We start from the raw sequence: 14,184 nt of genomic DNA, 5'->3' as shown, positions 1-14,184 counted from the left end.
GAGAGCTACCGAAGATGTACTATATGTATGTTGAAGGCCGAATAGTCAGTTCCGATGGGTTAGTTTCCAGTTCTAGGAGATAAGGCGAATTAAGATCGTTTGGTGAAGCAATTAGGAAGTAACATTTGTGTTTTCATGATTTTTCGTTTACTAGCGAATTATAAACGCATTATTTGCACTCGCGCTATGCTTTTGTGGAAGCAAAAATCTTACATGAGATGTGCATAACATTTTATCCTTTTTCCTTAGTGGGATAAATATAATTTCCCTTTGAGTGCAGCATTGCGTTTATAAACAGAAAGTTTCAATCATTTGTTAAATACTTATATACATACATACAATCATAACTACATTTGTACATATAGGTTTATATTTACGTGTTTTTAAGTATTTAAGGTATGTTTTTGTAAAATTCGAATTTATTTTGAACATAATAGAAGTTTAGTATTGAGAATTAAGAATTCATGCGACTGTTAAACTGATGAATATTTAATAAAAAATTTTATCATCGCGTTAAACCATATGTATATTGTTTTATTAAAAATGTTGCACATTTACATATGTATATATTTTAGTAATCTTAACGATATATGAAACATCCATGAGTACAGCCCAATTTAATATCTTGTTCTTAATTTTAAAATTGTATAATATAATTATATTATATATACTGTAAATGTATATACTTCTGGATTGCCCCGCAATCGCAAGAAGTCAACTACTGTTGCAGAGAAGCTATAATATCCTCCTCAGGTAAACTTTTTATAGTATAAAGAGATATAAAAAGATATTTTCTTCTTGTTACGTTGATCGTATATATATAAAATAAGGTTTCTGGCGTTTCTTTTTTGGTATTATAAAGATCGCGGTAAACTCAATTTCCCATGTTCAGGGTATAAAAATAACTGACATAGATATAGGAATGTGTAGTGATTTCAACTTTTTAACTTGCACAAATTTCACTTTCAGAGGGCGCTATGATATGTTTGCTATTTGTTCTTCCTTCTTTCCTTTGAAGCAATTAAAGCTGGCAGCACTCTCGCCAATAAGCAATATACACTTCACGTTGCTTAATAATGTAAACAACAGTAGTGCGAGCGAGGCAAACATATTCGAATGGCATATGTGAAAAATTAGAGGAAAAGTTTTTCGACGAAGACGCAGTGAAAAAGTCACGCGAGGCAAACATCAGCAAACTCAATAATGTAAATAAATATATTTTTAATAAAGAATTCTTAATTGTGTTTAAAAATGATGGAAAATGTGCAAAATTAGATTTTTAGTGGAGAGTTTACATCCATGTGTTATGTGATTAGTTTTTGCGCGGCGCTCTAATGCAACAACGATCAGGGTTTAACTTTTTCTTCGTTTTTAGACAACGGTTTGCATGTGTGCGCGACGTTTTATGAAGTTAAATTGCGTAGCGTTTGACATTATAACTTAAYTTTCTGCGACATAATTGCCTACACAAAGTTTCAGCAGCCATACTATTTTGGTCAAAGAATACTAGAAGGGTTATTTTTTAAATGATAACCACATGATAAGCATATTTTGCATTTTCAATTAAATAACAAATTTACAATGTTTTAAATTATTAGAAAGTTACAAAAATATATATTTTGATATTTTTGGATTTTAACTCATCCACGAAGAAATGTATAAGAAAAAATAGTAGCGGTCTTGTAAATCGGTAGTATATACAAAGAATTACCTTCGACTGTGTATATAAAACATCCTCAGTAAAGAAGTATTGTGTATGTGAACTTTTTTGGAAAATACAAAAACGAAAATACTGATAGTTTAACTGTTAATACAACTGTTATTTGTATAAATTGACCTATTCAGTATATATAACTTTTTTGCTTTCAAAGTTTGCAAAATTGTCAAGTGCACATAAATATGTACATATGTGCATCTGTATATGTATATCGKGCATATATTCCATTAGTATTAATCCAGCGTGAACCATTATACTGAGATTTTATATACACTGCTTATTGCATTAATATAATGGATGAATATTGTTTTCAAAATTTCAAATTAAATAAAGCAAATCATTATTAACTATTTAAATAACTATAGTTAAGGACACAAATTGCTCAAAGAATGTTTTGAAATAGAAAGCAGTAAAGTAGATACGAAGCATAAGCAGTAAAAACGGCAGCTGTTTTTGTTTACTTCTATATAAATATATATGTATGTAAAAGCTCTCTTCACGTTTTTCTCTTCGTTTTCTTTCGTATTTTTCTGGAATGGATTTGTGGAAAAACATTCATATACACATACACTTTTACAAGCTTCGTGTCATACATTTAAGATTTGCGTTCGTGCCTGTTACGAATTAAATACTTATATACAAATAATAAATTTACCCATTTCGATAACCGGCTGTTAGGATATTTTAAAAACGGGAATGTAGGCATAATAAATATCTAATAGGATAATTCCCATTGCTATTGCAACTGTGTATTGTTCACTTATATAATTATCAAAGGTTACTTAATAATACTTATATTAAAATAAATATTTTTTACTAAATGCGAAAATGTTCTTAAAATTTTTCTCGTAATCATTAAAATATTATAGATCGCCAAAATGACAGTTATTTTGTTAGATAAAGCATTTGTTAAATCCGGTATCGTAAAACTGGCTGTGGGAGAATTGCTATATTTATAGAAGTTAGTTTACAAGATATATAAAAGATGTTATACAGTAGTCAGGAAAAGCAAAGTCTTGAAAGCAAGAATGGTTAACAGTTTTTCTAGTATAAAAAAATTTAGTGAAATTTATTTTATAATTTTTTGTTCGAAAATCGTAAAATCAGTGCCACAGTGGTTAGCAAAAGTTTAAAGCGTGAACGATATTTTTAGCCTTCTTAATGATCTTTTTAAGTAGGATTTGTAGCAGACACTGCCTTCTCGAATTAAATAATAAGCTTAACAGGCATCCAGATATATGGAGATGTGAGCAACTGCTTTGGCATATATTATAACATATTTAACCTGGTTATCTCTGCGGAGATCTTATTATACTGTTGAGCTTACTTTCGAGACCACACTTACACATAGACTGATCTTGTACAACAGGTTGTTTACATTGGTATGATCAACAATCTCAACTAGCATTTATATTTCTCTAATACTTGCAACTAGTACTTTTTTAATGTTGTCCTATGAGAAAATTACTAATGTTAGTACTTTGGGCTTTGAAAGGATTCCTACAAAATTCTGCATTATCACAATTATTTAAATATAAACAAAGTAACTTTTCATTATTATTAATAATTTTAATATTAATAAAACGGAAACAAATATTTCAAATTAATACATAATTTTATTTGCTTTCTGATTAAAAAAAAAAAAAAAATCAAAGTCTAATTGGTAGACAATTTAGTAAACAATGCTCAATAACAAAAACAAATATGTATCAGTTAATCTGTAATAACTGTCAAAATATCGAATCCAACTTTTGAAAGATAAGAAAAAATTAATAAATAACAAAAATTAAAAAAAAAACGAGCAATAAAAAATTACTGTTAAAACGACGGCCATTCCGACCACGACCCCGATTTTTAAATCAACGAAGAACACGACAAGGCATAGAACCCACCGCCACCGACAATCCCCCGCTGAGCTGATTGTTGAGGTGAAAATGTCAACGTTCTTAAACAATTTCTTCCCAGCAGGTAAGTGGCATGAATACTTATGATAATGTAGCAATGAAGGAAAATAGAACCTAAGGGTTTTGCAGTTTTTATTTTAATAAAATGGAGTTAAAAATGTGGCACATAGTATGTTAACATTAAGGCTGTTGTAACACAAAGACATCTTGGATAATTGATATACATACATGTATGTATATATGTATAATTATACATCCTTTTATCATGCTTTCATGATATTTATGCTTATTTAAAAACATACAAAGCTCCTGGGCAATACCAATTGTTTAAAACGTTCATCTGTCCAAAGAATCAAAAAGTTGTCAGTTGTTATGGTAAACGATCTCTTAAGCAGAGGCTCAATAGAAAATCGTAGAACTGTAAATTAGAAGTTTGTTGAATTCAGTAAATTAGGAGATATAATTGTTGCTTTTAACGAAGATGGTGCAAACAGAATATGCATACATATACATAACAACAGTGTTTATTTCATCCACCTACTCTCTTCCTGCAGCAAATACAATATGGCAAATATTTCGATTTATAATGGAAGTTCGTTTGTTTGACGAGTATAGCTTTATGTATATTTGTAAAGGCAGTTTAGAAAGCGTTTTCTCTTCTTTTCAATAATAACATTGGGTTATACAGTGTGCGACAAAACTAAAACATCGGTACATATTTAAACGAATTTAGGCATTAAATGGTTCGTCTTTATATTTATTATTTTTAGGACATTTATTGTTATTATTAAACTAGTAGAAATTAACTTAAAAAAAATTATAAAAATTCAAATATAAAGAGCTATGATTGATTTTTTGCCTAACGGTTTTTAATTACCAGCAAATGTTGGATATGTGTAGTTATTATTATTTTTAGAAAAAAAGTCGTGAATTCCGAGCTTCGTTATTAAATAGGGATGGTTGATTATGCCTATTGGAAAAATGTTTGGATAACCATCCTTTTTGTTTTAAATTTTTTATATCTACAAGCCAATAACGGTTAAATATGTCACAGAGATCCATATAACACCGAGCTCCCGAAGTGGTTCAATCGGTTGCTCGGGTACCGAGATTTGGGTTTCACCAAAAAATGGGCGGTGTATTGCTATAAGGCTCTCTCATACCATCTCGGTGGTAAAATTTAATATCTCTGGCGTATTTAGTTATTGATATATTACGCTTTTAGCAGTTTTTAACAGTACCGTTATATGGTACTTGCACCGATTTTTCAATCATAAAACCATCACCAGAACTTTGAAGTTTTTCATTACATTTTTTTAAATAAGTTATTTTCTTTAAGTCTTTCGATTTTAATAAGACTTTGAATGTCCTAATAATAAAATTAAAAAAATATAATAATTTTAAAGCCTATTTTATGATTTTATTCAATTTAATACCGACAGGGTAGATTCCGTGCTTGAGTTTTGTCTCACACTGTATGTGCATATATTTAAAAAATTTTGCCGTTCGGTGGTTATTTGTCCGAATGTTTGTCAATATATGTAAAATATAATGTGTACTGGTAAGCTATCTTTTCGTCAGTTAGCTTAAAAGCTGTCGTATCGTTTGTTTAGCTAATGTAGGCGTTAACGAAAGTAGTTATACATAAATATGATAAAGTTMCAACAACAATACATATCTGAGTTTAAATGCAAAAGGAGTTGACTCGTTAACATTAGCTTACATTTTTGAGAAACTTGCTTATTTTTTTTTTAACTTTGCAAACTCCGTTGCTGTCCAAGCAAGGTTTGATTCAGCTGTTTCTGCTCAAATATTCACATGTTTATAGGTGTTATATCCGAATGCGCATATTACAAATTATTTGAATGTCAAATTCAATGAGCGTAATTTTTACAAACTCATTTAATTTAAACTAATAAAGATAGTCTGAAATATCATGTCAAGGAATAAATWAATTATTATAAAAAATATTATATGAAAATATAATACAGATATTTTTTATATTTTTTCTTTACAATTGTCGACCTCTGTTTAGGTGTTTAGGCAACCAAAAGTTGCGGCGCCGATCCTGTTCTCCAATACTTTGTGCTAAATTGATTTTTAATATGCGAAAAACAGTAYGTTTTGTTTTGTTCATATTTCCTTTTACGAATATGAGCTCTCCAACACACGTGGTTGTACYTCAGGCCCAACCATTACACACTCTATAACACTTCCTCACATCCAGTTGTTTATTGGGAATCTGCCATATCATACCTTGCATCAGAGCCAAAGGTTTTATTTGACTGTATACGCAATATTTACTGATTTACTGGTGGTCCATGTTTACAAATTAATTTGTATTCATTGACTTATTCAAGAGGTTGTAATTGTATCGAACGAATTCAATAAAATGATTTTTTGTAATGCTATTTTTTACATTTTTGCATTTACATACTACTTCATAACAATGTATAAGAACCACGTTTCGGTGTTTTTTTGTAATGATGTATTTTGAGTTGTACTATCTTACATTTTCATAAACAGCGGACTTAGCACGTTTGAACACAAAGCTTTTGAAATGTTTCTGGAGTGTTCTTGCAAATAAACGCATATTTAGAATATTTAAGTTGCGTTCCCAACGAGAAATGATGAAAAGAATGTAAAAAATCTGAAACAAATGTTGGGAAGGCGGAAGCAACCAATTCGATTTCACTCCACGAAGAAAAAATTAAAAACTCTGATTAAATGCTTCTTATGATATCTGCCAAAAGGGAATYTTTTGTTAATGGGGTATGGGACATATGTAAATAGTATCTAGGAATAAAGGACTATCAATTTTCGCATACTGCCGAGCTTTTATCCATGTATTACATTATTACAAAAACATCATGTGCCGCATGATACATTGAAGTAGTCACTTTATTGTGTATGGCTATTTCAGATTTTAGGATGTATTTTTATTTTTTTCTTTCAATTAACAAAACTAACTARCCTTAAAATAAATAATAAATAAGAATTTAAAAAGAAGCGAAAATAGATGAAATCATAAATTTTAACTATCCAATATTTCAGACACAGCTGCAATGGATCCGATTTTTTATCCTCCTTCGAACGGAATTCCCTCAGAAAGTAAACTTGCGACGTATATGGTAAATAATTATATAAATTTGAACCAACTAATTTTGTTATTTGTGTAATATAATTCAATGGAAGAAATGTAAGAGATGGAGCAATCTTAAGATCTGATTTGGCTTTTGGGATTTTATTTTTTCTCGAGCACTGTCATTTGTTGAAAGCTGGTCATTCAGTCTTACACAATTGCTTCTTTATTTTGTGTTATAAACTGATTTTTTCATCTTTGTATGAACCGGTTAGGAAAACATGTAAAGAGAATGTTCCGTTAGAAGGTTTTTGATATTTTCTGTGCCATTTAATCGAAATGTGTTCTTGGCTAAAAATGTTCAACTACATAAAGATGTGATGTTTGCTAACGACCTAATTTAAATTGTTAATTTGTATATGTTAAAAAAAAGATATTAGAAAAAAAGATAAAACACTAATTGTTGTTCCACTTTAGCAAATAATTTTAGAATTGTTGCTTCTTTAGTTGATAGAAAATAACCAACACTATTTAAACCTGAAGTGTGCTAACCTGATGTAGCGGCGTTGTATGTAGAATGTATGCAGATACCAAAACAAAAATTATTTGTCAAGTTTACTCCGGTGTAAACTCGTAAACTACTGAACTGATTTTAGTAAAATATATCACAATGTGTTCACCGCTTTTAATCTAATTTAAAGATAAGATAATTTATGTTTCAATTATGTTTAAAGCCAAAACAATTCATTAATAAACATAAGGAAGTTCTAAGGTCTGGTATAACTGAACATTTCACACTCTTGTTTCATGAAAGGATTAAAGCTGGGGTAAGAGGGTAAGAGTTTCAGGTATATAAGACTTATTAACTATATGGGGTCTAGGGCGAGTTTTCACCTGTTTTTATTCCTTATAAATATTATTTTATTATGATAACTCACCCATTGGCCGATATATACCTGGTAGTTCGAAAATCTTTATGTCAGKTAAAGGGAGCCTCAGGAAGTATTGACCCCATTGAACCCATTTGTAGCACACAAACATAATACTATCAAGAAAGAATTCTCTCTGAATTTCTATTATATACCTATCTCACACAAAGTCAACTATAGGCTCTAGGGCCCACATATTCGATACCTGGGGGATTGAACAGTTTTKGTWCCATTTATACAATTTTTGTCATAACTTGGCCTACTASTATATACATACTACCTACATTATTTTTGAAAAGTTTTACCACGTTATATTAATTGCTTCTTAATTTGTACACAGGAAAGTGAAAGAACCAGATTAAATTTAAAATTGTGTTATATGGGAAGTAGGCGTGATTGTAGTCTGGTTACTCTCATATTCACCCTGTCACATAAGAATGTCCTGTCTCGAGATATATGTTTTATCCAAGAAGTGGGCTATGCCCCATCCATCGTCCACTTTTGACCCTGGATCAATTAAAGCCCTATCATACTATCTTGCTGGAATTTAATGTCTCTGCCGTATTTAGTTATTGATTTATTGWGCTTTTAGTAGTTTTTAACAGTATCGTAATAAGGGGATTAATCGGGTTGTCATCCGATTTCGTATATTTTCACACTGTTGGTAGGGGTTTGTACAATATTTGCATTAGGTGAATTTGGTTGTTGTATCTTAAGTGGTTTAAGAGGGAATTAAGGAGAATTTCTTGGAGGGCGGGGCGACACCWTGCCCCTTGCTACTGCGATCTCCTGTGCCAAGTTATAGTTCTATATTTTAACTAAGTGCTTAGGTTTTCGGTTACTGGCGTTTTGTGGGCGTGGCAGTAGTCCGATTACGTACCAACATCTACGAACTCGTAATTTTTTTTAGTGCTATGGAACACTCATACCAATTTTTATCAATTACAGCTTGCAGGGTCGGACGGACGGACAGACAGACAGTCACCCGGATTTCAACTTGTCTCTTCATCCCGATCATTTATATATATATAACCCTTTATCTATCTCGGTTAGTTTTAGGTGACACGTACAGCCGTTAGGCGAACAAAACTATTATACTCTCTTGCAACATTATGCCAGAGTATAAAAATATAATTAAAACGTAAGTTGTGTTCAAATTAAAATATAAAAAAAAAATAATAAACAATAACAAAGATTATTATAATTCAGGGTAAAACGGCATATAGAAAATGTTTTATTTGACAAACATTTGTGTCAATCATTATGAAAATTAAAACTCAAATACATTCATTTGGTTTCTTATACCGGCAATAACGCGTTCGCCTTTATTCATAAATAATATTTYGAGYAGTTTTTTATAATATTTATTTAGTATTTAATGTATAATATAGCCATAGCAACGCGTGGCCGGATCTTCTAGTATACATACATACATRCATATATCATTTTATTAAGCACACTTCTGTGTATTTTATAAGTTTATAACTTGCTTACCAGGTTACCCCGCAGTCTCCCGAATTCATTCCAAATCGCATAAATTCGTCCCCAAACTTCTATACACCTTATCATACTCCTATGCTGAGCAACGGTCTTGGCAGTGCCGGTGTYAATGTTGTTGGCGGCGTTGGCCCATCTGTAGCGAAATCGGTGAATAGTACTCCTTCGTCTCTGCTTGGTCTGCAGAAGGCAGCTGCCGCCGCCGTTGCACAACAAAAACAACTACAACAGCAACATCACCATAAACTCCAACAGCAATCGCARCAGCCGACCCAACCGTCACACGCCTTAGTAAACGGAGTAATTTCGACAACTCAGCCACCGACTGGAACGCAATCATATGTGAATATGTCGACACCTATGAAAGTGCGCGGTAATATGCTGCATAACGAATCGCCTACAAATCTTGTAAGTGGCGGGAGTGAAAAATCTCCAACGCGAATCACACCTCACGCCTCGCCCATACCAACAACGTTACCGGCGAACGTACATCAGGTTCRTGAATGATTTAATCATTGATTTATTATATGTATAACCTTCGGTCTAAAAATATATTTAATGCAGGAGAACGTAGGTGGAACCATCTATTTTTACCCAACTGCCAACCATACGACCGCCGCCAACAATAGTGCAGTGGTGAATAATGTTGTTGACCCCGTTAGTGCGCATCACGCCCCACCTTCGGTGGTGGCACCAATACCAGCAGTACAACCGCCACTGCTATATACCGGCCATCATGTGTATCCAGGACCAGCTTCCAATTTAATTGCATTGCAGCCTAAAACACACTTGGAATCTGCCTTCTTCCTACCTGATGAGATGCGTTCAGAAATTCTTGCCCGCAACGAGATCTCAAATTTAATGCTGGACCCAGCCGACGTGGCACAAAATGCCCTTCCACCGGAAGTAGACAATTATCACTCATTGTACCCCCTGGAACCAGTTCAGGCACTGCACGGAAAAATCACTATTCTTTCATCCACCTATAAGGCAACACATAGCACTACTGGCATTAAATATTGCTTACGGAGATTACATGGTATGTGTAACRGCCTAAGTTATTTAATGTAAAGTAACGTAGATTAACAAAAGTGATTAGCTTGTATTTTTAGCTATACTTATTTCGTGGATTGTATGATCCCATATCGTAAATAGTATTAAACATAGATAAAAACAAGAAAAAACGTTAACTTCGGCTGCAGCGAAGCTAATATACCCTTCACAAGGGCATTTCTTTTAGTAACAATGTGTCCAATTTGTATGGAAGCTATATGCTATAGTAATCCGATCTAAACAATTTTTTCGGAGATTATATTACTACCTTAAGAAGATACTACGTGAAATGCGAAAGTTTTCCATATAAGCCCTTGATTCCGATCGTTCGGTTTGTATGACAGTTATATGTTATAATAAGCCGATCTGAACAATTTCTTTCGATATTACATTATTTCTATGAACAATAACTCATAACAAATTTCGTGAAGAAATATCGCCAAATGAGAAAGCTTCCCATGCAAGTATTTGATTCCAATCATTCAGCTTGTATGGCAGCTATATGCTATAGTTAACTGATCTGAGCAATTTCTTCGGAGATTACATTGTTGCCTTAGAAAATAATCTATACCAAATTTCGTGAATATATTTTGTCAAATSTGAAAGTTTTCCACACAAGAACTTGATTCCGATCGTTCAGTTTGTATGGCAGCTATATGTTATAGTGGTCCGATAGCGGCCGTTCCGACAAATGAGCAGCTTCTTTAAGAGAAAATGACGTTTGCAAAATTTTAAACCGATATCTTAAAAGCTGAGGGAATTAGTTCGTATATATACAGATAGATGGACATGACTAAATCGACTCAGCTCAACATACTGATCATTTATAAATATACTTTATAGAGTCTCCGACGCTTCCTTCTGGATGTTACAAACTTTGTGACAAACTTAATATACTCTGTTCAGGGTATAAAAAAGGTCGTCCATGTTAACACCTTTGATAGAAAATGTTKAAAATTCTAAATTTTCATGAAAAATAACATAAACTTGTATTCTAATTTTGAAGGTTTTCGCCTCCAATCAACAAAATGTATGGCTGTAGTAGAGATGTGGAAGAAATTGCAACATTCGAATGTGGTACAACTGCGTGAGATATTCACGACAAAAGCATTTGGTGATAATTGTATGTAAACTTATTGGTTATAGACTTTACTGTATATATAARTATATATAGATATTTTTTTCTTTTATAGCGTTAGTATTAGTTTATGATTATCATCCCGGTTCACAAACCTTGCTTACAAAGTACTTTACGCCTACACAGGAGCCCAATGGTTATCCCGATCCATTCCAAGGCGATGCGCGCCCATTCAGGTACGAAATAAGTAATTTTTTGATAAAACAATTAATTAAAACAATTTTGTTCAATCTAACTCAATTTTAATTTGAGTATAATTTGTTTTTAAAAAGGTAATGTTATATTTAACTTACTTACATAGTATAGGATATATGTATTTTTTTCTCTTGAAGCCACAAAAGTAACTTACAACGTACSAACAATGGTCCGTTATTGCCGGAAGCGAGTATTTGGTCAATTATCATGCAACTGACAGCCGGTTTACGTGCAATCCATCAGGCAGGACTCGCCTGCAAGTGAGTCGAAGATCAGAAGCTATTCCATTATATTTGTTTTTAATTAGAAATTGAAATTCAAAATCGAAAGGGTCTTGGATCCAACAAAAGTACTAGTAACTGGTAAACGGATGCGCTTGAGTTTTTGTGGTACAAGTGACATAGCACAATTCGACCCGAATGCAGCTAATCCTATGGCAGTGGCTAGCATGCATCAGCAAGTATATATCTATATATTCTATTTGGTACACTACCCACGAATTAACCTATAATTGTAAATTCCTTTGCAGGATGATTTGACTGCCTTGGGTCGGCTGGTATTAGCCTTGGCTTGTCGATGCTTACAATCAGTTCAGCGAGAGAATGTTCAAAACAGCATTGAGATGGTATCACGTCACTATTCTACTGATTTGCGTAACTTTATTGTGTAAGTTTTTGTMTAAAGAAATTGTTGTAACATTCCCGCACTAAACCCTTTTTTATTATAGTTATCTATTTTCAACAACGCAACGACGCTCGGTAACTGATCTTATGCCAATGATTGGGGCACGTTTTTACACACAAATGGATGCATTACAAAGCCTGTGTGACATGCAAGAAGACGAGTTGGCTAAAGAAATGGARAATGGTCGACTCTATAGAATATTGGTGAAATTAAACTGCATAAATGAAAGACCTGAGTATGCACTTAATTCTTAATATAATATGTTTATATGTTAGTAAAGAATGTTAATATAAATAATTGACATATTTGAATTTCTATTTTAGTTTTAATATGGATTGTACTTGGTCAGAGACTGGTGATAGATATATGCTGAAGTTGTTTCGTGATTATTTGTTTCATTCCGTCACAGAAGATGGTCGTCCATGGCTGGATCACGCACATATCGTAAACTGTTTAAATAAATTGGATGCCGGCGCATTAGAACGAGTACTTCTTTAATATAATCCTCAATATAAATAACTAATATGATGTAGATGTGATGATTCAGTTATTAACTATTACCTCATTTCTTTTTTTTAGGTTCAACTAATGTCGCGTGACGAACAGTCCGTTTTGATTGTTACATATGCTGAACTCAAAAATTGTCTTGAAAATGCATTTTCCGAATTAGTGATGAATGCTCCGACATAATGCTTTCCAAACACTGACAGAGTCTCCACCATCAGTCCCGCCACATTTGGCATCTCCATTACTACAATTGGCACTTAAAGCAAATATCACAGTAACAGTCGCATTATTTGGTAGCATTAGAAATTATTGTAACTGTTAGTGTGAAGACCACCGCCTATCTTGAGGGGGATAAAATGCGCGAGAATATTTGTAAAATAGAAGAAATCCAGCCTTATATCTACAAATCATCAAATCCATCGAAACATTAATAATGTATTCCCCCTCTCTTTTTTCGAACTGCATATCTATTTATCTCTGCGACATATAATTATTAAGCTAAAAAGATTTTAAAGTGGAAACCGAAAAAAATATAAACCGAAACTTAAAATAAAGCAAAGTACTTTTTAAAAGTCTTGATTGATCAGAAGAAAAACAAAAACCAAGGCGAAATCTAAAGTAAAAGTAAAAAAGGAAAAGAACAAGTAATTTTGCTTGTGATGTTAACCAAGTGTTTGGCGCTGACTATTGCATACTAATAAGATATTTTGTTGTTGTTGTACAAAAAGAATGACGGAGTAAATAATCTATTTTTACAGAAGTGAGGAAAATTAAAAAAAAACGAAAATTGTGTTAAAATTTTAAACAACAAGCAAATACGAAATCTGAAAGAAGATTAATGTTGAAGAAATCCGACTAGATGCAGCTTATGCGTCTGGTTTTTCGAAGCGATCTTTTTACACTCCTTTGACTGGGAAATATATGGAGACTTAATATAGTAATTTATTGTTTTTTTATTTCAGTTTATATTAATATAATATTTTTGTAGTATTTCGTTCTACGCTGTAAAGGTTTTTTTCGAAATGCAGTGTTATGTTAAAAATTCCTTATGCAAGGACAAATAGGTGAATTTCACAATTTTTATATTGAAATTTTCATTAAGATCAAATACTTATGTGTTGCGTGCAGTTTCTTCCTATTTAGTTTAAAATTGTATCGTTCATACCTCAGTGATAAAAAAATATATAAAAAATATACAAATTATCAGAATTGTAGACCTTCCTGTTCAGACACGCTTGATAAGACCAATGCAACATCAAAAAGCCCAACTTATTTCTTCTRAAAGAAAATTAAGTAATCTTAAATTATTGTAAGACTTATATTTAGAAATAAAACATAAAATGCAAACAAAAACTTATTATTTGCGGTAATTTTCTTCTACAAATAGTTACTTACAGTGACCAGCTAATATAGAATATATAAACAATAATTTTGACAATTTTACGTTTTTAGTACTTTTTATTGGAAAAATATTTCAT

The 14,184-nt window shown here is 32.2% G+C and overlaps 1 protein-coding gene across 2 annotated transcripts; it reads left to right on the top strand.

Annotated features, from left to right (window-relative positions):
- The first annotated feature begins 1,097 nt into the window (after positions 1 to 1,097).
- Positions 1,098 to 14,063, top strand: LOC108969448 (PAB-dependent poly(A)-specific ribonuclease subunit PAN3). 2 transcript variants are annotated; one of them, XM_018934167.1, is made up of 13 exons: positions 1,098 to 1,205; positions 3,373 to 3,685; positions 6,676 to 6,752; positions 9,130 to 9,624; positions 9,694 to 10,168; positions 11,189 to 11,305; positions 11,376 to 11,496; positions 11,653 to 11,775; positions 11,846 to 11,975; positions 12,045 to 12,181; positions 12,243 to 12,434; positions 12,523 to 12,685; positions 12,779 to 14,063. In XM_018934167.1, exons 2-13 carry the CDS (start codon positions 3,652 to 3,654, stop codon positions 12,887 to 12,889), a joined length of 2,175 nt encoding a protein of 724 aa, XP_018789712.1. In that variant the 5' UTR covers positions 1,098 to 1,205; positions 3,373 to 3,651; the 3' UTR covers positions 12,890 to 14,063. The 2 variants fall into 2 exon arrangements, with proteins under 2 accessions (XP_018789712.1, XP_018789713.1); XM_018934168.1 differs by lacking the exon at positions 1,098 to 1,205 and adding an exon at positions 1,708 to 1,754.
- Positions 14,064 to 14,184: the final 121 nt, after the last annotated feature.

Source organism: Bactrocera latifrons, unplaced genomic scaffold (genome assembly GCF_001853355.1).
Source record: "Bactrocera latifrons isolate USDA-ARS-PBARC rearing strain unplaced genomic scaffold, ASM185335v1 scaffold_252, whole genome shotgun sequence".
Classification (NCBI taxonomy): domain Eukaryota; kingdom Metazoa; phylum Arthropoda; class Insecta; order Diptera; family Tephritidae; genus Bactrocera; species Bactrocera latifrons.
Note: the sequence above shows the minus strand (reverse complement) of the source record. Positions and strands in the feature narration are given on the sequence as shown.